The 25,433-nt window shown below is 39.7% G+C and overlaps 1 protein-coding gene across 2 annotated transcripts; it reads right to left on the bottom strand.

Moving 5' to 3' along the window:
• Nucleotides 1-2,053: 2,053 nt before the first annotated feature.
• epha2a (eph receptor A2 a) lies at nt 2,054-23,564 on the bottom strand. 2 transcript variants are annotated; one of them, XM_034166320.1, is made up of 17 exons: nt 23,277-23,561; nt 22,165-22,232; nt 18,854-19,490; nt 13,456-13,611; nt 13,027-13,359; nt 11,868-11,995; nt 11,588-11,765; nt 11,389-11,491; nt 11,106-11,158; nt 10,901-11,026; nt 9,702-9,887; nt 9,535-9,596; nt 7,604-7,813; nt 7,289-7,438; nt 6,854-7,047; nt 6,604-6,759; nt 2,054-2,849 (listed from the first exon to the last, which is right to left on the bottom strand). In XM_034166320.1, exons 1-17 carry the CDS (start codon nt 23,350-23,352, stop codon nt 2,741-2,743), a joined length of 2,925 nt encoding a protein of 974 aa, XP_034022211.1. In that variant the 5' UTR covers nt 23,353-23,561; the 3' UTR covers nt 2,054-2,740. The 2 variants fall into 2 exon arrangements, with proteins under 2 accessions (XP_034022211.1, XP_034022210.1); XM_034166319.1 differs by having other exon boundaries at nt 9,535-9,887; nt 23,277-23,564.
• Between the last annotated feature and the right edge of the window lie 1,869 nt (nt 23,565-25,433).

Below are 25,433 nucleotides of genomic sequence, written 5' to 3'. Positions count from 1 at the left end.
CTGAAAAAGTTGAAAATAAAAAACTTGACACCATAAAGAAATCCTTCAAGTGCATGAACTAAATATATACTCCTGACATTTGATCACATTTAATTTAGCTTATGAAAAGCCACTTCTAACAGGACTTTGACCTTGAATTTTTTTTTTTAATGTGGAATTGGAAACTAGTGTTGGCGGAGCTTTGCACAAGTGCGGTGCTCTAGTTTATGTCAGTGCCATTGCATTTTATTGTACAGCTTGTGACAAATAAAATCTTGAATTTATGAACCATACAATTGCCAGCAAAACCCTCCAAGGGAGATTTTAGCACAGTGAGTGCAGTGATTGTGGTATGATGAAGCATAGTTGCATATATAGGTGTGACATTTTACTCATCTGGATATTATGATTTTTTTTTAAGTCAACATGACTGGATTGGTCACTCAGAGAGCAGCTTACATTTGACAGCCATTCTTGCAAATCACTTTTTCATGATTTGGTGGCACCATAATATATGCTTCTGTGTTTACTTCTGTCCAAAACTGAACTACTTTATTTTTTCACCATGTTTAATCCACATTGGCTCCAAACAGTGACTTAAACAGTCATGACCTTGAATTTGATGTTTTAAGGTCAATCAAGATGAACAATTAATTGATCAGTAGAACAGTGATATACACACACACTCACTCATCTTCAACTGCTTATCCAAGATTGGGTCACCGGGGGCTGGAGCATATTCCAGCAGTCATAAGGGCACACCCTGGACCGGGCACCAGTCTGTCGCAGGGCCACATATAGACAGACCAGCCCAGTGTCAGGTTTTTTTTCCTCTGTGCCCCCATCACGAAAAGCTCTCCATTTTTGTGACATGTTTTTTTTTTTTTTTTATTATGCCATTTATAATCCTCCCCCTTATCCTAACTCTAACTATAACCATAATTTAAATGTCTCCCCTCCACTAACCCCCCCTCCCCCAGACCACCCCACATTTCGTGCCCTCGTCACAAACCTATAGATTAATGTACTTTTTGTAATGCCATCGCAAACACATCGTGACACTGGGTTGGACAGACATTGTATGTACACACACAAATATATATATATGCTTGCTGTAGATTGTTTCTGTGTGACTGAAATATTTATGGCACTAACCTTGAAACAATGTAATTTTACTGCGCACCCTTCAAATGTAGGTAGAAAATCTTACGTTTTGTTGAACTCCATAACATGTAATCAAATTCACCACAAACCTAGAACGTTTCATGGCTAAAACAGCTATACTGTAAAATTTCCAAAATAGGTGCCATGCTTTTTTGGAAACAGCTGGCTCCTTTGCTGCTGTCACAGTGGGGCTTCCACAAATGCATGAAAACAGGCAGGCCAGAGCCAACTATGTTCTAGAAATAGCTGACGTGAACCTGGAAGAAATGAAGAGCATATACTTTACAAAAGAAGACGAAGAATATTTGCCCAGGGCAAGAGGGCCAGTTGGAATGTCAGGCTTTGGACTAAAAGATTTTCAATAATTGCATGTTACCTGCTTCATAAAATGTAAGTACCGTATTTTCCAGCGAATAAGTCACACCTGTAAAAAAAAAAACCCTCTTGAAGAGGAAAAACCATATATAAGTCACAACGGAGTATAAGTCACACCTTGTTTGTGTATTAGCAACTCTTTAATTTGGGATTTTTGTGCATAGATGAGTATGCTTTTATTTTTGTCATTTATTCTTTTATTATTAGAGTTCATTTAATTTAGTGTTTGAGTCCTGGGAAAGTCCTATATAAATAGTCATTATAGTCATTATTATGAATAACAATTTTGCTATTTTTATGTATATAAGTTACACCAGAGTCTATGTTGCAGGACTTACTAAACCAGTAAAAAGAAAAAACAAAACAAACAAACAAATTGTGAATTACTGTATATTTCAGAAAATACGGTACTTAATTTCTGGGAAATATGATTCTTGGTGTCCAACATTTAGCCAAAAACATGGTGTTATTTGGGCCAGTGTTATCCTGAAGGGACCTCACCAAAATAAGAGTTGAATACAGATAAATACAGTGATATGTTCACAACGCAAAACTATATTTTAAAAAATACACACATCAATTGGTAAAAGTGTGCCATCGCAGTGTTATTTCACATGTATCCAATGACATAAATATAAAATAAATATTAAATAAAATGTACAGTTGTAATGACACGCAATGTAAACAGTAAAATAAATGACTTAAGAAAATCTATTGAGGTGTAGAGTGAAGAGACAAACAACCACACAAAAGAAGGTGATTTTTTTTCTCCCCTGAGTATAATAATAATTCCAAATTTAAAAGCAAGTCGCAATCTCGAAAACAGTATAAAAACAAACTGAAGGATCCATAGAATCCTGGAAGGAAAAGTGAGTACTTAGAAAAAGTAACCCTTATTTCATAAAGGGCCTTAATATATACATCATATATATGTATATATAAATTTAAGACTTCCAGTTCAGTCATCTAGTAAATACAAAATAATCTCAGTCATTTACTACAATGCTGAAGATACTGCATATTTGACATAAATTATTGCTCTCTTTTACATTAAAATACATTTAGCATTTTAAATCTCAGTCCTTTCTGAGCAGTTTGGAGGGTCGACCTCAGTCGTGCCGCGCTTTGTCAGATATTAACAGCAGCGCGGCTCAGTTTCACCTCCGACTTCAGTACTCCCTCAGTGAAATGGCACGCTCGGCCATTTGGAGGAATGCTTAGATCACACCGCAAAAACGCTGAGTGAACTGGTCTCGTCTTTCAGGCCCAGGATACTGTAGGCTATCCTCTTCATGTGACCTGGTAACCGTACTCCAATATTCCTTATGTCTCTGAAAGGAAAAGATGAAGAGGTATATTGAAGTAAGATAAAAACAAAAAGTCTGTGGCTGCACAAAATCAGTTCCACAATTACACGATTTTTTCATTCTCATGTCTGTAATGCTTGTGTGAACAAAAACAAGGGAGCTGAAGCTGGAAATGATCAGCTCTTAGAATCAGTTAAAGAAAGAGTTGACGTGCCAACTAGTGAACAGATTGAAGAATCACATACCTACAGCATGGAAAATCTTTATAATCAAGTTAAGGTTTGCATTAAATTTGAGTGTTGACCTGGGTTTGATACACTGATGAAATAATCCATAAACTTTAACCAAAAAAAAAAAAAAAAAAAAGTCATAAATTCTGCTGATGGGTGGAACAGAGTTTGGATTAAAATGGCTCATTGGCCCTGCTTCACCTTTGTAGAGGGATCCATTCTACTGAGTGCCACTCTAGTTTCCTATGCATACAATGTGCGCTATTGTGGACCTCCTCAAGATTAATAGTAGGGTTGGGACGACTAATGAAAATCATTAGTCAGGTACCATTAAGCCAATTCCGAATCTTCATGGTGAAACTCCAATGTGACATTTATTTTAACAAATATAGGCACAAATTCACAAATAGAAAAAAACAGTATTACACTAAAAAAAATACCTTGCTCAGTGAAAATAATAAAATAATGTATGGTATTTCCACCCAAATAAAATGTGTTAACTTAGCCAGAAACAATTTTGCTGAGTGACCTAAGTGTAATTTTGTTGGATCAACATGATGAATCTGCGTTACTGTTACCTAATTACCATGGTTCAGGCCAACTAGCTTTGTAAGGGTAAATGTAACAAAAATAAAAAGTAAGCCCCTTCAGCTGCTCCCTCGTTTGCACTCGGGGTCGCCACAGCAAATCTGAGGTGGATCTGAATGTTGAATTGGCACAGGTTTTACACCAGATACCCTTCCTGACGGAACTCAACATTACATGGAGAAATGTGGTAAGGGTGGGGTTTGAACTGGGAAAGTTACTTTCATATATAACTTTTAAATGTAGTATTTCTGGTGGTATCATTACACTTGCATATTTTTCACTTTCAAATACCTCATTTATAGGGGAGGTGATGGTCTAGTGGTTAAAGCGTTGGGCTTGAAACCAGAAGATCCTCGGTTCAAATCCCAGCCTGACTGGAAAATCACTAAGGGCCCTTGGGCAAGGTCCTTAATCCCCTAGTTGCTCCCAATGTGTCGTGAGCGCCTTGTATGGCAGCAGCCTAACATCGGGGTGAATGTGAGGCATTGATGTGTAAAGCGCATCTGATGCAGATGGAAAAGCACTATAATAAATGCAGTCCATATACCATTTATATTTTTACCCATAATGCTGTGCAAAGTTTTTGTACATCCTAGAATTTTGATAATATCATACTTATTTTAAATTCTTCAGTCGGTCAGCAGAAAATCTAATTTGAAGGGCTCTGTCTTCCACTTGGCACAAGGCAGTGCACAATGCAATGCAAGTGTTATTGCTAGTTTCAATCTGATTCAGTTGTCATTAGTATACCCAATGACCTTGTCCTTTAAATTACAATGCCACTTGCACTCATGTTGGCATGTTGGTCTAAAAGCGAGGTGTTGTTTGGTGTAAGCTGGTGTGTTCATACTATCAGCATTTGTGCCGTAGACAAGCAAAACCCAGGTCTAAAGTCCAGTATTGTGTATTTCCTTATTTGAAGAGTGCAACACTCAGATATGCTTTACATAAGTGGGTTCACAACACACGTACACCATGCCTGCCTGCACATATTGTGACCAAGCTGCTTCAATAGGCTCAGATGAAGCCCACCCAGAAGAAGAAAAAGTTGCAGTTCCTTGACTGGCCACATGAGGCTGGCTCCAAAAGCAGGTAGGTTCCTATTCAAGTTCTTGTTAAAATGTCCAACTTTAGACTCAAAATATACATGTTTACATCCTGGTACGAAAAACAGTATTGGTCTCTCAATAGTTTCCTCCTCCATGACAACAGTACAGAGTGTGAATTGTTTTTTTCCCTAACTTCATAGTTTAAGACATTTTAAAAATAGACTGTATATATACTGGTCAAAGCATGTGTGATGTCACCTATAGGTTTTCTATAGAGACCTGGAACAGTATTAATGCATAAAGAGGTCCCACCGTGGGTGGCTCAGTGTGTGACGAAAGACATTTGAACACGCCAATCCATTTCTCATCCCGCTCATTACAGTTAAGGATCACGGGGAGAAGGTGGACAGGCGGCTGCAATTTATAGGAACAGTCACTGGGCGAGTGACAGGGTACACCCTGGACAGGCCACCAGTCCATCGCAGGAGTGACACATAGAGACAGACAAACTCGCAAAGACAAGGAGAACATGCAACTCCACACAAAAAGGACCATGCAGGTCGAAAGTGAACCCAGTGTTGCAGACCGAACGGTCCACCCCTAAAAGTTGGTCCACCCTGTCTCCACTGCGCATGCATCATTTCAGAGCTCAGCCGCTTGTCTGAGACGGAGTCTCTTCACCCAAAGAGATCAAATAGATTAATGGGATTATTAACCATCAGCTGACAAGGTAAAAGCTCTTAAATCATTCTAAAGTCAGTTTTAAGCAGAAACGAGGCAATACTCTGTGACGCTTTGAAATGACTGACGCGCGGTGAACGCATCAGCTAGCAGCTTGTGTAGCCGCGGCGCTCTGATCACTTCCTCCGTCTTTTATGATGAAATAATGCTGAATTTATGTGGAAATGATTGTTGTACAAAAGTTTCAGATATCTGTCGCTGAAATAGATAATGACTGGAGTGCAGGTTTAAGCAGAAATGAGGTATTAATCCGTGAACTGCAGCTAATGACACATGCGCAGTGAAGGCAGGGCGGACCGATTTTTAGGGGGGGACCATTCTGTCTGGAACATCTTGGTGTGAGGCCACAGTGCTAACCACAAAACCACAGTGCTGCCCCAACTTACAATCATTTACACAAATAAAAAAAAAATTAACTTAAGGGGAGAAAAACAAACTTGATTTTTTTTTTTTTGTAAATTCCCAAAATCTTACTCCAAAATAAAATAATTGTAAAAACCTGATTTAACGTTTTCTTTCCATTTGCAGAAGACAACCAAAAATAAATGACAGTTTTAATGGTGAAAATCATCATTTAGTATAGTATATTTCATTCTTTTTCAAATACATGTCTTACATTAACAGTACAGTTCTTACTGCAGTATGGTCTGTCTTTGGCTGTTGCTGTGTAACATCTGTCTGCTATTTTTTTGTGAAAATGGTTAAAAAAAACTCCCACTACTAAGAATTGTGGGATATACTTGATGCTGGAAGTGACCATTTTGTACCTTTTCTAAAGGGAGGGAAGCCAAATGACCAAGGGAGGACATGAGTGCTTTCACTTTGCTTAAAAAGGAACTGAATTTTTGGTTTGGCAGCCACTTGACATCAAGAAATTTTTGGGAGATTTCCCTTTGAATGAAGGAATGACAACATCCTGAAGTAAACAGTTTTTGGTGGAATGGAATGTAGTGTGCGTGTTGCATGAGGAGGCCACAGCGGTATTGCTAAGGGTATGGCAGTAGAGAATGTAAGGAATGATGTGGGCAGCAGCAGATTGCAGTGTTCCTCTATAACAAATGTTCAAGCTCAGAGCTCAATACTTTCTCTGTGTTACCACAAAAGGTGGCGTGTTGCCAAATGAATTGCAGTAGTGCGGCGGAGCTGCACCTGTGCCCAGTGTTCACTTACTCATGCCTCAAGGCGAGCACCTGCTCCATGGTGGTGATTCCAGCACGAGCAAAGCTGTCACTGTACTGGCTCATTTTGATGGACTCCAGCCACTCGGGAACGGACCTGAATATTGTGCCATCACAGCCGCTGGTGCTGGGCAGCCGGATGGACACACTGTACGAAACAACAAGCATATGAACTAGTCATACGGTTTTGCTCATTCTAGTGGTGTTTCAACACAAGTGAAGCAGTTTAACTGCAAACATACCGTGGGTCAAAGTCAGCAATGGTTTTTAAAGACTCCGGGCTTCGGATTAGTTTATCCAAAATGTTGACAATGTCGGAGAAACGCGGTCGTTTGGAGCGATCGTGTTGCCAACACTGGAGCATGAGCTGGTAGACCGTAGACGGGCAGTCCATCGGAGCAGGAAGCCTGAAAGCCTCGTTTATTGCCTTCATAACCTGAGGAAGAGGAGAGGGCAGGGTGGAGACAACACTTTGAGTCCATCTATATTTATGACCGGAGTGACAGGCGAGCGTTTGACCAGCCTGTGTTTATGAGCTGACATTACGAGCTAGCTGGTCAAATAATGTCAGCGCTATTCTGGATGTCAAGCTACTTTTAATCACCACCACATAGGCCAAAGCACTCATTATTGTTATTGGTAATTGCTAGAAAGAGGAAAAGAAGCATGAAAAATACCTCGTGGTTGCTCATGTCCCAGTAGGGTCGTTCACCAAATGCCATGACCTCCCACATTACAATGCCAAAACTCCACACATCACTGGCTGAAGTGAATTTCCTATATGCGATGGCCTCCGGAGCAGTCCAACGGATTGGGATTTTACCTCCCTGACAGACAAAGACATTAACAAATTATATTTAATGGGTGGAAACACAAAATGTTGAAAGACTCAATGGTTTAAATTGTAGACTTTATTGTAAAAGCACTGTGAACAGTCTCACATGGTTAGCAGACCTCAAGCTGTTACTGTGCTTTGTGGCTTTGTGACTTACCCTGGTTGTGTACGTTCCCTCTGCATCATCTTCCAGCACACGTGACAGGCCAAAATCAGACACTTTACATTCTAGGTTGCTGGTTACAAGCACATTTCTTGCTGCCAGGTCTCGGTGGACATAGTTCATGTCTGACAGGTACTTCATACCGGCCGCTATTCCATGTAGCATTCCTACAAGCTGATATGACGGAATCTCTCCATCACGGCCCTAGAAGAAGAAAAATACATAACAAAAAAATGTATTACTTAAACATAAAATTATATATGTATATTTATCATACTGATTTAAAATCATTATATTCCACTGAGTAAAAACAAAATATTCTAATGTCCATTAATTATGGAAAGAAAGAAAGCAAGAAAGAAAGAAAGAAAGAAAGAAAGAAAGAAAGAAAGTCAAGATAAAATTGACAAAGCTTTGGAAAATTGAACTTTTTAATGGGTTTCCATTCATAAGAAATACAGAATGTAACTACAGTGGAACCTCAGTTTAGGAAAAACTCAGTTTAAGAACATATTTTTTAAATGAAAAATTCATATTTTTGAACAGTCTTGGTTCACGAACATCTCTGCCGCAGTAGCTGGCAGTTATGCACTGTGTTGGGTTGTAATCCACCAATAAACTCAAAAGAAGAAAAAGAAGCAAGAAAGTCTGTCTTTGGATGTTTTAAATCATATTTGTGGGGTCTGCGCAGTGGTTTTCCTAACAGTTTACTTTGTTGTGGACATTAAAAATTATGAACTGTATATTTTTTCAAGCAATCACACATTAAGTGGAGCTAACGGGTGAAGCTACCAACAACTAAAAGCGCTAATGCTGCTAGCATACAACATTAAATCAGACCAGAGTTTCACTGCAGCAGAAGCATCTCATCCGTTCTGAAGTTCAGTTATCTGATTTTCTTACAGTCTCTTCTGTACAGTAAGGTGAAATTAAATTGTCTATTTTATTATAGTTAATGTACAGTACATAGTAAAGTAAGTCCCTTCGGCTGCTCCCTTGTTTTGTACTCGGGGTCGCCACAGCAATACACTATGCATATTCTTTGTATTTTGTCTGTCTTATGCATGAAATGTTAAAAAGGTGAAAAGACGGTGTTCTTTTTGGGGCAGGAATAGATAATCCATTTTACATTGTTTCTTATGGAAAATTGGTTTTGGTTTAAGAACAAACTGAGGTTCCACTGTATAGCACAGTACAAACGTTGTAGCCATATTTACATATAATAGTTGTTTTTGTATTGCTCTTTTCAACCACAAATCCGATGTGCTCCCAAAATCTTGCTATAACACAATAAAACACCATACATAAACCACAGCAACTGAAAAATGATCAATAAAAATAAAACTACATAAAAATTTAGAACATTATGATAAAAGTTTTAAAAAATTCTGTTAAAATTTAACAACTCATTAATTGCAGGTATAGCCAAGAACAGAAGCATCTCTAATCTTGTTTTAAAAATGAATGCGCTAACTTTTATAAACAATGAAAATAATAATATCCAATATTTTTCAGTAAATATAAGTAAAATGTGTGACCACTTTTCACCTTTAAAATACAGTAGATAATTGTTTTAACACAATAAAGCTGCTTATTTTCTTTTATATGGTCTCTTGCAATGTGTAAGAAAACATGGTTGTATTTAATCAAGCTTTTACAATTACTGTATTACTAAGTTGTGACCAGCAACTGATTGTTTGTCACGTATTCAATACACCTACTTTTTTTGTGACTTTGCTTGTTTTAACTGTATAATTAGGTTGCTAACTTGATAAATAATTGTTTTACTTAATTGTTGGACTGGGAGTGTTTGGATGAAGAAACAAATATCAAACAGTATTACATTTTTATCAAAACTGCAGTCTGTCCAGAAATGTTGCACAGTACTATATGACCCTCCGATTAATAGCATTTCATTTACCTACCTTCAGATATGTGTCGAGCGCTCCATTCTCCATGTATTCCGTCACTATCATGGCATGTTTGACTGCAGATCCAAGCAAAAACTTGTTAATCGAACAAATTACAAATAGGAAAAGTGTGGATTTTTCTGGGATGAAGCAGCAGTTACACAGGAAGACATCTGACTCACATTTGGTGACCACTCCCTCCAAACGGATGATATTTGGGTGTGAGAACTGTCCCATAATGCTGGCTTCACTCAAGAAGTCCTGCCTCTGCTTCTCCGAGTAGCCCAGCTTCAGAGTTTTGATGGCTACAGCCACCTCTCCTCGTAGCGGTGTCTTCATCACACCCCGAAACACTTCACCGAACTCTCCTAATTAGTAGGCAAACAGCAGATGGAGGCATCAGGACAAACACTTTGACATTAAAATAGAATAGTTGAAAAACACAAAGAACAAGAGCAATCAGAGATTTCTGACATCCTGATCACCTTCAAAGTTCAGTGGAGTCTTCCATTCCCTAATATGTATCTTTGGTGAAAATTTGGTGAGAAACTGAAGTATATTTGACGTAATCCTTCAAAGCCTATATAAAGGGAAACTTGATCCAGAATCCGGATCATCTCCAAAATTTAATGGAGTGTTCCATGGCCTTATTTGTGTCCGTGGTGAAAATTTGGTGAGAATCCTTGAAGTAGTTTTGATGTAATCCTTCAAAGCCTATACAAAGTGAAACGACCCAGATTCCAGAATCTGGATCTGGATCCAGATCATCTCCAAAATTGAATGGAGTCTTCCATGCCCTAATATCTATCTGTGGTGCAAATATGATGAGAATGTGTAGTTTTGACGTAATCCTTCAAAGCCTATGTAAAGGGAAACTTGATCCAGAATCCAGATCCACATCTGGATGACCTAAAAAAAAATTCAGTAGAGTCTTCTGTAGCCTAATATGTGTCCCTGGTGAAAATTTGGTGAGAATTTGTGAAGTAGTTTTGACGTAATCCTTCAAATCCTATATAAAGTGAAACTTGATCCAGAATCTGGATCCAGATCACCTCCAAAATTCAGTGGAGTCTTCCATGTCCTCATATCTATCTGTGGTGAAAATTTCATCAAGATCTGTGCAGTAGTTTTGACGTAATCCAGCTAACAGCAATCCTTCAAAGCCTATATAAAGTGAAACTTGATCCAGAATCCGGATCTGGATCATCTCCAAAATTTAATGAAGTCTTCCTTGGTCAAACATCTATCTGTGGTGAAAATATCGTCAAAATATGTGCTGTCGTTTTGACGTAATATTGCTAACAGACAGACGGACAAATAAATAAACGCAGATGATTTTATTACATCGTTGACGGATGTCTAAATTCTTCTCTACACGTACCTACACCGATGACTTTTTGTTTGGTAATGGCATTAGGGTCAATTTCTGTGACAAACTTCTGGATGGCAATGTTAGGATCCTCATACATATGCGGGTCCACATAAGTTTTCAGAGGCTTCAGCTGATCTGAGGAGGAAATAATACAGTTTTAGTACATATAAACTCAACTTTGATGGATGTTTTAACCACATTTCATTGTGCTGACCTGTCGAAAAGTAGGGATCTTCTGGTCCTCTCCTGCCAGGAAGTCTCATCCTCCTGAGAGGAAAGCATAAAAAAAAAATCACAGTGGGATTAATCATACCGACTCTGTGTGCTAGTAACTGCAGGATACATCTTTGCTCAAAGACCACAACTGGATTACGATAAACCCTCAGTCGCACCAGAGTATCATTAATTTACTGCTGTTTGCTTGACATAATGACACGGGTTAATATTTATCTGAATAGCAGTTGTCGTACGTCGGCACGAACTGTGTTTTTACTCACCATTTACGGAACAGCAGGATGGCCACCACAATCAGTAGGATAACTGCTACCCCAGCAACACCAGCCATAACCATGGTGGACTTATTCTGGACACGGGACTCAGCTGTGCAAGACAAACATCCATTAATTCAAGGTACCAGTCAAACATCTTACTATGTGACAATTCTAAGTGTCTGAGAAACCTTTGGGCTACTGGTACCTAAAGATGAAGTACGGAACTCGTGATCTAAGCTGTAGCTGCCAGGGTTGCCTTCGGGACTCAATGCTTGAACTCTGAATATGTATGTAGTGTCTGGGGAAAGGTCGTTAATCTGGACTGAGCATTTATCCAAAATCAGGACTGTGTATGTAGTTACATCTCGCTCATTGTCACCATTCTGTGGAGAGATGAAACAATAAATAAACGTGATTAGATTAAGAATCTTTAAGTCAGAGTGGGCCGTTACAAAGAGTCAAAGGAGTACAAAACAATGTCTTACTTTTCTGCGGTACATGAGTTCATAACGGTGATTAATGTGTGCTGGAGGCCTACGAGACAAAATCCAGGACAGAGACAGACTGGTGGGGCTGCGGTCATCCAAATGGATCAGCGTCACCTTCGGGGGATCTGAGGGTTGCAACAGATAGACAGCAAAATAACATTTAGTGCTTAATCACAGCCTTTGGAAAGGACTTTTGGAAATTAAAGTTTGTAGGTCAGGCTGTCATGCTTCCCACAGCTTTTAGCCTTCAGATGTTTACCTCTGCCAAGAAGATTGTATAATTATGAGTGCCTGTTTGCCTCCTGGTTAGCCAGATGAAGGAATTTCTTAGACTATATGGTGATTATACTGTGTTACAGTAGAGTCACAGTGTGATTTTAAAGGCGTAACATCAACATCTAAAAATTGTTTCACTATGATGTTTGTACTAGGCCTCTTTTGAAGATCTTTGGGTACCACTGGATGTAGGGACACTCAGGAGAGGAGTATCACTTGTATTATGTGAGAATGTCACAACATTTTAGCCATGTGATGCATTTTTCTGTGTATGACCAGCATGCAGTTGCATCAGTGTTGAGGACCATGGCAGCTTGAGAAGGCCAAGGGGAAGCCACCGTTTCACCTGGCAGTGGCAGATAGGTGGCTACTTTTGAGGAGCTGGGATGGACCAATTGTCTACTTGGGTGGTCGCCATTTAGAACCCATGGTGGTTCCGTGGAGTACTGTAAGTGGTAACGCGAGACACCAGCCAGCTCTCGGACATTATTATTATTATTATTATCATTATGGATTGTTACAGTATTGCAAGAAAACACAGCAAAACAATTTAAATTCTCTAGTTGGGGTCATATGCAATATGTGTATTGCTATTCATCAAGCAAAAACAGGTCATAAGATGTGCAAAAATAGATGTCAAATTTTGCACTCAAAAATAATACATCAACCCTTGAGTAAGGCGATGCATTGAAAAATAATCGAAATTGTGATTCATAACTTGCATGCACATCATTCTGCAATATATGACAGTCATTTCAAGATACTGGAGAACTTGGAATTGGATATTGGAATGGAATCATGACATGACTTAACTCTTAATGGCAAAAACTCTCAACCAATCAGACCAGAAAAAATATTAATTGTAAAAAATAAAGCTGACCTGTGTAATCCAGAGCGGTGGTGATGGTCGCTGTGGGTCTGTCGGTGCTGTATGGTGACACACCACTGTGAGATTCCACAGTGAAAGTGTAGTTGAGATGAGAATCCAGGTCACCGACAATGACTGTGGCGTCCTTCAAGTTTGTGGGACCTGGCTCGAAACGGATCTTCTCGCCGCAGGGCATGCATGAGGACCCATCGCAACGCTCACACACCACACTGTATGTGAGGTCACTGCGGCCGCCCGTCACCAGTGGAACTCTCCAAAACAGCTGTAGTCTTCCCTCTGCTGACAGGGTGGTGGAGGTCAGATCACGAGGGGGTCCGGGTGGTGCTTGAGGAGGAAGTGGATAACAAACATGAGATAGCCTGGTCTGAAAGAGTTCAAAGTTGATTTGTACCCCATCATTACTGTGACAGTGACTCTTACCAGAGCACGCTGATGTTGGACGGTCTGAAGGCGAGCGGAAGAACCCATCCCCACACTGGCATTCATGGGCGCCGGATTCGGTGGGTTTGGTGTTTGCCGGGCAAATCTGGCATAAGTCGCTGGAGACAGATGGCTTGAAGTAGCCTGGTTTGCAAACTGTGTAAAAAAAGATGATACGTGTTAGCTTGATTCCTACCTTTAGGAGAAACAGTGACTCAGAGCACCTCAGGAAGGAATGGTTATTGCACAACAAGCAAACAATGAAACTGTAACTGTAATGTAAACCTCTTCCACCCAACAGGTAGCATTTGTTGTAACCACAATCACTGATTCTTTGTCTAAAAGGAATTTCCCTGACGATCTGCCTCCACTTGCCTTTTCTCCTGGGGTCTTAATTTGTAGTCACACTGCCAGCATCAACCGGATAACAGCAGATTTAATGCATCGGTTGATCAGTCTTTCCTCTATTAACGCTCAGCAGATTGGCAAACAAATTGGCAGATTGTGTTAATGTTTTTGCCAAAGGAAATGACACCTTGAAACATGTGAAGTGTTGTGATGGACACTTCATTTCAGGACCGATAAACAGCCTTCCAGGGCATAGAAGGTTAATTACAGAGTATAGTCGACAGAAACCAGGATGCAAAAGCTGCAAGTCATTCTGAGGCTGATGTTTCCTCTCTTTCTTCCTTCTACTGCCCCCTCCTCATAGGAAATGACCACATTCAAGGCCAGATAGTTAAAAGACAGGAGAAGCAGGAAGGGAAAAAGCTGGTGCTGACTATGATTTTGACTGTCTACGGAAACAGATACACAGAGTTTCTGACAAGGGGTGAAAGGACACTGAGCACAGTAATAATAAAATAGAACAATCGCGTTTCAAAAAACTCACATCTGCCCTTTCATTCTGATACCTTCCATACCAGGCAGCCTTTTATCTGGTCCTGGGCTGGTGGGCAATAGAGGAGACTGAGCAAGATGTAAAATGTATTTACTATCATGGCAGAAAGAACATTTGCACAATGAGATTGTAGGTATGAATGTGTCAGGAAAAAAAAAAACACAAAAAAAAGTGACAATAAAAACTGTAACATAAAATATAGCAATATAAGGGAAGCCAACAGTCAAAGGGAACCCAACACTAACCCTAAAGCATGAATGTAACCCAACCATAACCCCTAGCCCAGCCTAAGACCTACACAATAATCCTACACCCTAACCCAACCCTAAGCACTCACCCTAACACTAACTCAACCCTAACCCTAAACTTTATAGTCCTAACCTAACCCTACACCAGGGGTATTCAACTCGTTCCAGAAAGGGCCAAGAGGGTGCAGGTTTCTTTCTTTCTTTCTCCACCAGGTGATTTCACTGTTTAACTGATTCCATCTGCCTAAAGTGACGTTACCTCTTCCCTACACTTTAACCCAACTCTCACCATAACCTCCCATGGCTATAACTCTAACCCAAATCTAAACCTAACCCTTACATTAAACCAACCGTAACCCCTAACTGATACCCTTCACATTAATTCATCCATCCCTTTGTTATTTGCCAGTATTTGCTTTCTCCATAGTAAATGTTAATTTTTGTCTGTTACTTTCTCCTGAGCACCAAACAAGTATTACAATAGCAGAAGAGAAGGAGCAAGTTGAGATTGAGTAGGAGGGATAAAACTGAATTGGTAGACGGACGGGGGATGGGGAACGTTTGCGTACCAACAGAAGTTCTCTCGGGGGAGTTGCTCGGCGGTTGTGGGGGGGTGTAGTGGAGACCTTTTCGCATAAAAAAAGGGGGCAAGCCTATTTTGTCTTGAGCTGAAGCAGCAGGACCTGTGTCACGTAGTAAAGAATCTCCAACCCTATTCATCTATTGTTTAGAGCGGACAGAGTGCAGCCATAAATACGTTGCATTAATCGCTATACAGCTTCCAAATGAGAGCATGTGTACCATGAATGAAGTTAACGTCAACATTAATTCATGACGTAGAGAAAACTTTGACAATTACTTTAAATTAGATTCATCCCTTGTTGGAATTTATTGAATGTACACAATCTGGTTGGTCTGAAACTTTCATTCAGTTTTCACGTGGTGATCGTCTCTTTTGACAACGTGAGACATGAGAAAAAGGACTCGTGTTCCGCACCAGTACATCTGTTAATTGAATCTGTTTTGCTCTTTGTGCCGGCTTATTGTTCTAATGAGTGGGAACATGGATTAGGGATCTTGTTGCGTGCGTTAACGACCGGATGAATGAGCAAAGAGATTCAAAGCCGGGTATGTCATTGGCTAACAGCTGTCCTGTTGCTCCACTAATCCTCTTGACTAAATTACACCCCACACCTAACTAAGCAGCCACAGAACTAACCACCAGCGTGCACCAACTGTCTACTCTCTCCCCACCCTCACTCCAACCAAGGAAAACCTGCTTATTTGTGTCCGTCAGCATTCCTCATCTCCCTCAGCTTCCTCTTCCCACAACAGTTGGACAGTTGAAAGGAATTTACAAGCAGCCTGTAGTCTACTTCAGACCAGACTATAGTCAAAGCAAAACTTTTGTTTTAGCATTAGAGATTTGGAAGAAAAAACAAACAAACAAACAAACCTATAATACCCTCAAAAACGGCTCTTTGGATGAACTCAATTCAATTATATGCAGGATTTCCATCTAATAAAAATATGTAGCCTCAACTCAGTTAAATTACATTATCTTGCATGGATGTGCTTTATTTGAGTTGGGGCTACATATATTTATTAGATGGAATCCAATCCATTTAGTCAGTTTTTGAGTGTATCACACAAACTAATGACTCATTGGATGAACTCAATTCAATTATGGGCAGGATTTCCATCTAATAAATATATGTGGTCCCAACTCAGTTAAATTAAGTTATCTTGCATGGGTGTGATTTATTTAAGTATTTAATGCTCCATATATTTATTAGATGGAAATCCTGCACATACTTGAACTGAGTTCATCCAATGCAACAGTTTTTTGAGTGTAATGTTTTTACTTAAAAAATAACTATTTTATTCATCAGGTTATCATCCGGATTTTAGAAGAGAAACCCCTCCATCTTCTTCTGGACAGCTTTCTGTTTCCGTTCCAAGCGCACTTCCTAAAGCAACCGCCATAAGTACGAGGGTCACTCTTTGAAGCACAGTACTTTGTTAGTACTTATCAGTGGTGTGATTGACTTCCTCAATTAAAAACCTAAAAATGGATTACAAGAACTGACCAAACTCTGCCAGTCAAGGTGACAGGCTCTGTCAGGAGTCATAAACCGCAGCCTGAGTCAGTCTAAGCTCTGACAGGCGTGTCGGCTCCATCCCTGTAATCTGTGGTTCTTGTCGCCTTAGCAACAGGCACAAATAAAGACTTGTGAGAGAAAGACATACCACTCAGGTACTCCTTCTGGCACATTCACACGGTCCTTCCTTAGGCAATCAGCGCTGTAGGTGACGTGACGATGAAAGAATTCCTTTCAGAAATCCCCGCAGTGTACAGTATGCTTCCTCCCTCTGTCTTTACACTGTCTCCTCCCACGCTTCAACACACCACACCCCAGAATGCCAAAGACAGGGCAGCTTATACACAACCATTATGAAGACTTTTCATTACATGTACTTTGTATACACAGTCACAGGTCTCCCTCCAGGGTACTACTTACTGCAAGGCTGTTGCATACTTAACTTTTTTCTCACACATTCTCATACACAATAGTACATCTCCAAATAATTGCATGTTCATCGTTTTAATACCCTTGTAAATACCAGAAGGGTGAACAAATTTACTCTCAATCTCATAAAAGAGCTACGTGCTAATTCTATGCAACGTACAACATGTTGGAATTTGCACATCTGATCCCATCAGATCTCGGAAATTAAGTAGAGTAGCTTCTGACTGCTACTTGGCCGGGAGGCCAGGAGCAGTGAGCGGGTTTCTCCAAGTACAGCTGGAGTTGCCTGTGGAAGGCCATCCGGTGTAAAACGTGTGCCAAATCCCAATACAGATCTGTACCACATCCACTGTAGCAAACAAGAACAATTAAACGGGGGCACCAGAAAGCAAAAAAGCATTATTTTGTATTCATGGGACTGATATAAGAGCTGAACAAATTTGGGAAGCAAAACAATCCAGAAAATATAATAAAAGTAAGTAAGTCTCTTGTTTTGGGGGCATTTTAGCAGAGCCGAGGTGGACCTTGATTTGGTACAAGTTTTACACTGGATGCCCTTTCTGATGCAACTCCATGTTACATGAAGAATGGGTAGGAGTGGGTTTTGAACCAGGAACCTTCCACACTGGAAACAAGCGGAATAATTCTAATAATAAAATCAGCTACCTCTGAACATTTTATTGTGAGGTAATATTGTCTGTCAAGACCTCTTGCAAGCTTGGTGCCACATGGCCCAGCAAGGACCCTCACACTCATGCCAACATATAGATATCATAAGGGTGGGGCACAAATGAACAATGAGGCATTGACTCTGACCAACCCAGACGTGGTTCCTTACTCAGCCACTTCACTGAACAGTTCCTGGGGATGAGGTTATTCATCTACAGACTTCACATTAAGACATCAGGGGAGGGCCTTCATCTCATTTAAACAACTACTGTATCTGCATTTCTAATCAATATTTAGAATTGACATTAAAGATCAATGTGGCGGTAAAACACCATACATTCAGGCGAGGTTCCTTTCTGGAATGTCATTCAGTCATAGCACAATAAAAACCTGAACTGACATTCTGTTTTCTGCATTTTCTTCTTCATTCAGGAGCTGCAGTAATCAAAATGCAATTAAAAACAATGAACTACTATTGAGCATTTGTATTGTTGGCCTGAGTTAAAAACCAAGGGGTCTGCATGCATGCGAGCATAAATATACTTAATTTTGCAGTTTTCCCAGTGTGAATCCACTACATTCTTAAAAGTGCTTAACATTTGATGTGTTTTATCAATTTGAGAAAAAGTTCAAGTCTGGTACCCTTCACATAAACCTGAACACAGCTCCAAACATAGTGGAAAGAATGTGCTGTTGAGTAACAGGTAAGGAAACTTTTAACTTTTAACTGCAGTCAAAACTTCTTTTGTTTTTTTTATTATTATTTGGATTTTATGGGGTAATTCCATGGAGTCCAAACAACATTAGCGGATTTACACGTTGCCTGTTTTTCTCCTCATGCCCAGCCCTGCTATATTTGACCTTGTTAAAGACTGTTTTTGCAAAAGACTTACAGTCAATCCAGACAAACATGGCTCATTTCTCAACACTTGCCAGTGGAATGACGAAAAAGATTACAGTTTTCTAAATAAAGTACACGGTGAGCATGTGCTCACACATGTATAAGCAAGTCTCATGTGCTGTGTTCATGGCACATTTCTGCTGCTTACCTTGGCAGGACTCCCCCGTGGTTTCATAGCCTGCGAGGCACTGGCACTGTCCCACTGGAACCACCCATTCGCCCTCAGCTGTGCAGTAGATGCGTGGGGTGGACTGACTGAACGCGTTCTCCACACAGGATCCCGTCACCTCCTTCAGAGCATCGGCCACGGTCTCCGGGAAGGCCGCTAAGCTCTGCACTGTGGATGGGCACGTCTTGTAGTACACTCTGACAGACAGCAGTGCCACGCAAGCCCCCATGTCCTGGAAGGCCAGGTAAAAACCCTTTTGCGACAGGGGGCCCACTGTCTTCGTCTCTGTGTTGACTTTCAGCTCACGGTCCTTTGTGATCTCATCGGGAGCGATCGTGGCCACCTTGCGGAACTGACCTTTGCGGAAAGTGGTTCCCACATCGGCGTCAGCCTCTGAGATGAAAAGGTTGAAGGTTTCTTTGCAAGACAGGGAAGAATCGCCAAAGGTGTTGCAATCTCGCACCACAAAACGAAGCTCCACAGACACGCGTGTCGTCCCTGGACGCCGCTGAATGAATGTTGTGCGCAACCAGTTATCCTGTTCAGTAGAGTCTATGTTACATACACTGTAGGTGTAGAAAAGTGAGCCGTTCACTACGGTCTGGACGATCTCCCACTGCAATTCAAAGATATTAGAGATTAGAAAAAGGAAAAGTCACCAAACTAATGAATGCCGTAGAGGTTCAGAGACTTTGTTCAAAGAACTCAAACATGAGACACCTCTTCTATCACGCAGAGTGAGCATCTCATAAAGTGCAGATCTGAGCTGGGGGGGTGTCCACATATTAAGATGGTTGGACTGGACGGGTGCTGTGCTCACAACGTGTGTGGCTTCCCACTAATGCACACGGGCACATATGTGTCACACAGACATAAAGTGTAGAAAACCAACTAACATTCATGGCAGTTAAATGAGATTTATAAGCACAGCAGCAAAATTGGGAGCAATTATGGTTTTCTAAACAGAAGGCAGTAATGATGAAGAGAAAGATTAAAAGGTCCCAATATACACTAAACCTTAACACCTCATGTGTTAGTCACACGTGACTGTTTCAAAGCTCATGTTTGTCTTACATTAACTGGATAAAAGCTGTGTTTCTTCTTAAAAATAAATCGCTTTCAGTAACTGAATCGAATGAAAAATACTGAAGTTGTACTCCATGAAATATTGGACGTTTTTATGTGTGGTTTCCCCGATACGTTAAGGTTATTCAATTCAATATATTTATAAGGTTTTGAATAATCAGGTCCCATCTTATCTTAGGGACCTTGTAGTACCATATCACCCCAATAGAGCGCTTCGCTCTCAGACTGCAGGCTTACTTGTAGTTCCTAGGGTTTGTAAGAGTAGAATGGGAGGCAGAGCCTTCAGCTTTCAGGCTCCTCTCCTGTGGAACCAGCTCCCAATTCAGATCAGGGAGACAGACACCCTCTCTACTTTTAAGATTAGGCTTAAAACTTTCCTTTTTGCTAAAGCTTATAGTTAGGGCTGGATCAGGTGACCCTGAACCATCCCTTAGTTATGCTGCTATAGACGCAGACTGCTGGGGGGTTCCCATGATGCACTGATGGCCGGGTGCTTGCTCACGGGGGGTCGTTTTGACCGTTGGGGTTTTACATAATTGTTGTATGGCCTTGCCTTACAATATAAAGCGCCTTGGGGCAACTGTTTGTTGTGATTTGGCGCTATATAAAAAATTGATTGATTGATACAGCACCAAATTGTGTCACCAATAAATGAAATGTTATATTTATTTTATCAAGGTATGTCAACCTGACCTACACAACTTGTTTAAATTAATTACTCAGTTTTGTGTGAGCGGTTGAATTAATTAGACTAAGTAAATATAGCATTTCATTTCTTAGACTGTATGTCCTATGCACAAGTAAGGTCTAGACCTTACCCAAGCTACTCCAGGGCTTGTAGTAATGAGTGATTTTTTTTTTTTTTTTGGCTTCTTTATTTTTTACTCAGAGTTGCCACAACAGATCTGATATGGATACACAGGTTGATTTGGTACAAATATTACGGCGGGTAGGTACCCTTCTTGATGCAACTCCATATTAACGTAAAATGGGCACAAGTGGTCTTGAACTAGGAGCCTTCTGTTCTGGAAACAAGTACACTAGCCAGTTGCACGACCCCACTTTAGGGTTTGAACATTTTGTAAACAGTAACTCAAAGGACTTTACAAAATTACTTTTGAATGTTTTGTAAAATTAGAACTGCATAGCAAACTGGAAAGGTAATCACAGCATGAATACCTCTGCTGGGTTCATAATGGCCAACTACTAGTTTAATGGAGGGCAGTCAAAAATCTGACTTATTTCCCTGCAAGAGCTTTGAGATGTCATAAAGAAGGGATAGTAAAGACAGGGACACAAAGAAGCTGTCACACTGTTAAGTAAGTTTTTAAATAAAAGATTAGGGTTTTTTTCCTAAGGCCAGTCTGGAGCCCTTGTACCAAAATGTGCCATCCACCACTTATTGAGATACCCAGACTTCACATGGACAGACTGCTGACCACAAAGCCTCCACCCTCCACTGTCAGTTGGTGTAGGAAATAATTTCTCGCCACAATTGCAAAGTTAAATACACTTAACAAATGTGTGGAAAGTTGGGTGAGAACAACGCCAACGCAACAAACGAGAGGAAAATCCTACTTGATATAATAAGAATCCTTGGATCTGAAAGCAGCCGCCCAGAAACATAGTCTACACAGTGGAAGTGGCCATGTCCTGTTGCTTTTTTTAGATGGAAAGCCACTGAACTATACATAGAGGAATGGTTCTCCACACACAGACCACTCTTTCTTTCTCCATTGCTCACGTCTTACTTTACATGTAAAGATTTTCCAAGTGTTACTTTTTAGTCAAGAGAAGATCCACAAATGGAAAAAAAACCCTCAACAATTTAATTTTATGTTTTAGGGTAAAAATAAAACAGACCCCGTGTCAAATTGTAAAATGCAATTCTCTGCTATAAATTAAAATGAGGCTTGAACTTTGACATTTTAATGACACTCACAGCACTTTTATGAAAGGGCAGCTTTGGAGCGAGAATAGCTGAGCCGTGTCAAACCTCATCAAACTGTCTCTCATTCCATCGCACCCAGGAAGAATGTTTTTGAATGAATGAATGGGAAGATGCCTCAGTTATTATCAAAATTTAAATCCTCACAAGTTAACTCAGAGGCTGTTTTAATTTACTGCTGTCCTTTACACGAGTTATCAACATGAAGTTATAAAAATACTTGTTGTGGTAAAAAAAAAAAAAGAAAAATACTCACGCCGTTTTTGTCAGGCGAAGCCAACCACCCCAACTCTCCCCTTGATGCACCCATATCCAACAAGACTTCTACAAGGACAAAAGAGAAAATCATCAAATAATGAAACTGAAACATACTTAACCAAAAGTAACTCTTCTGTGAGCAATATTTAGTTTTGTTTATTAAGCTTTTAAACAATAAGAAATCATTCTGTTTTGACTGCATAATAAAACTGTCTACCTTGGTCTCTTTGAGCCAACAACTTTATGGGCGGCACATGCTTTTCTTTGACAGTTAAATCAACCATGTCGGTGTGATTCAAGACTTCATTTACCATGTCCCCTTCTAGGTCTAGGATACAGCACTAATAATGTCTGAGAAAGGCGGGGGCAGTTAAATTGCCATGACGAGAGAATTACATGAACTATGCAACAGATAAGTACACTTCTGTTTCATAATAAAGTAAATAAGAGGTGCCATAACTACCAAAACTGAATGCTGCCATATTTCATTAAACCATTAGCTATTTGCACATCATGACAATAAAGCTCAGATAATTAACATTATATATATATACACACACACCTTTCAAAATTAGTACATATAATGATATTGCTGTATTTTACAGTTGTGTCCTGTTATTTGTCTTATTACAAAATAGTAACAATAGAAAATAGTTGTAATAAAACAATATTCAAATTTAGTATGTTGTCATCAGACTACTTTAGAACTTTTAATAAGAAATTTTTACATGTATGTTGAGCTTTAACACTACCAGTAAACTTACTGTGTAAAAGCTTTTATATACTAAAAGGTTAGTTAATTTAGTTCAAGCAAGAATCAAACGAGTTGGAATTTTAAACAACAATTAGAATATTAACATAATGTGTTATTTTAGTTTTACTGGATTTTTTTAATATAAGGGATAAATAAAAAATAACAAATCAACACCAACATTTCTACCACTATACATGTAGAAACTTGACGTAAAAATTAAAGTTTTTTAAAAGGTTAAACGCGGAGATAAAGCATTAATAAATTACGCCAAACAGATTATAGCATTATCTTCTGACCCGTGAAGCTAAAGGTTTTTGTTTTTTTTTCTTTTGTTTTATAGTACAATAGTTACTTACGTTTGTTTGACTGGAGGCTGATAACAACTTGGACAGTTAATAAAGCCAAAAATAAGTAGAGCCGATGGAAATCCATTTTTCCACAACTTTAGGAAGCCGCCGTGGTCGTGTTTCCTGCCGTGTGCTCTCCTCCGGCTGCTCCTCCGGCGGCTCCTCAGTTCTCCTCCTTCACTTCTGCGGCTCCCGCAGCTCATTCACAAACAGGTGGCGTCATAGCCCCGCCCAGAGCCCTTTGGAATGCGGACGCTTTCCAAATATGGTGGTGTGGGGGCGTGGTCACCGCACCTGTTTCATTGAGAAACTTGCAGCCTTGCGCATACTTCCACATACTCCAGTCATGTATTGTTTGTTTAATTATATGAAATGTTCATAAATGACTTCATTATTTTTAAGATAGGACATTTAATATACTATATAAATAAGCCTGTGCTCATTTTATTTTTGCTTTCAGCAAAAAATATTACTACTTTTACTACTACTTCTAGTAATAATAACAATAATAATAATAATAAGAAGAAGAAACAAGAAGTAATATGAAAATGACACTTCAAAAATATGAGAAGGCTAAGGTATTGATTAAAGTTTTATTAAATGGCAGGTCTTAAAGAGAAAAAAAAATGCCAATTAACATGTGGTAAGAGTAAAAGGAAACGAAGATAACTAACATGGCACTAACATGGCACAAGCACTAACATGGGGGAGGTGGGGAGCATGGCAATATAGAACCTTTTTCACATCACACCACAACCTCTTCACTTTCTTTGTGTAGACATACTTATTTTCAAACAGACTAAAAAACAAAACAAAAAACAGCTAATTGATTTTAACTTTATTAAAAGTATTTAACAACAGTTGATATAAAATGGATTTAGTTTTGTTAAATTCAGAACAATATAATGAGAAACAGAGAAATAACAAATTTCAAAAAGGAACACAATACAAAAATAAACATTTATTTCATTAACATACTTAAAATGTTTCGGTTTTTAACAGTCGTGCTTCTTTTCTCTAACTTAGGGTGTTGTTACACCTTGACGATTTAGCCAGCATATGCCAACGTATGAAAAATACCCTGAATACGCTGGATACGTCCAGTACTTGAGTGCACCTGTCACACCATAATGATTTAGCCAGCGTATGCTAACAACCCCGTAACCGAGCGGTCCAGGGTGGTACTGCACGGTGCGGTGCTGGTCGGAACAGGTACGTCTGGCTTGGTTTGCATTTTCTCTGCCGGCAGAACCTTTTTGTTTGGCTGGTGAAACACGTAAATGTTGGCAAGCACGTCATTGAGCATGCGTACGCTGTTGCCCGGCCTCTCCCCTCCACACCGAGGCCAAACAGAGTAATTTAACATTTTTTTAATTTTATTTTATTTTTGTCTTGGTGGATCATGGGATTTATTTTCATCGCGTGCAGAATTCTGAGGAGTCGACTAATGGCTGTGCTGACGCTGACGTGAATGAAAGAGGCACTGTGACTCTTTCAACTTTTAAAATGAGTTAATTGTCTTGTGACACAAAGCACCAGCATCCTCTGGTTCAGACTGAGAGACACACAAAACACAGTGAGACTTCTTTAAAAACCTACATTTCTTCAGCCAGGACAAGGAACTAAAGTATTTTCAGACATCGTTTTCCAAAATCAGGACGCTTTATGTGGATATGTTTTCGTCAGGCTGTGATGATGGTAACAGGTAAGACTTTATATTTACTCTGTGTGTGAATGGTTTAAATACTGTATTTGTAACAGTTTGAACTGCATAAGGACTGCAGCTTTCAGTTGTTGAGCCAATCAATGGACAGCATCAATGGACATATGTTGACTTATGAATAACTTACAAGTCAGATGTGTCAACAATCACATAATGTATCTACAACTTATGGCCCACGTATGCAGGGCATATGAGACATGTGCTGGCATACATTGAAAATATTGTGCATACCCCAAATTTTTTGACATACTTGCCATATTATGACGTGTATCAGCGTGCTTCAACGTGCTCTTAACTTGTGCAAAATTTACCCATAATTTATTAGACGCCTGCATATGCCAGTATTTTTAATACGGTCAGCATACGCTGGCTAAATCGTCAAGGTGTGACAGAGGTGTTAGTTGGATGTAATTGGTTAAATTGTTTGTAACTGCTTCACAAAT

Source organism: Thalassophryne amazonica, chromosome 3 (genome assembly GCF_902500255.1).
Source record: "Thalassophryne amazonica chromosome 3, fThaAma1.1, whole genome shotgun sequence".
NCBI lineage: Eukaryota > Metazoa > Chordata > Actinopteri > Batrachoidiformes > Batrachoididae > Thalassophryne > Thalassophryne amazonica.
The sequence above is the reverse complement of the archived record's forward strand: the minus strand, read 5'-3'. Positions and strand labels throughout refer to the sequence as shown.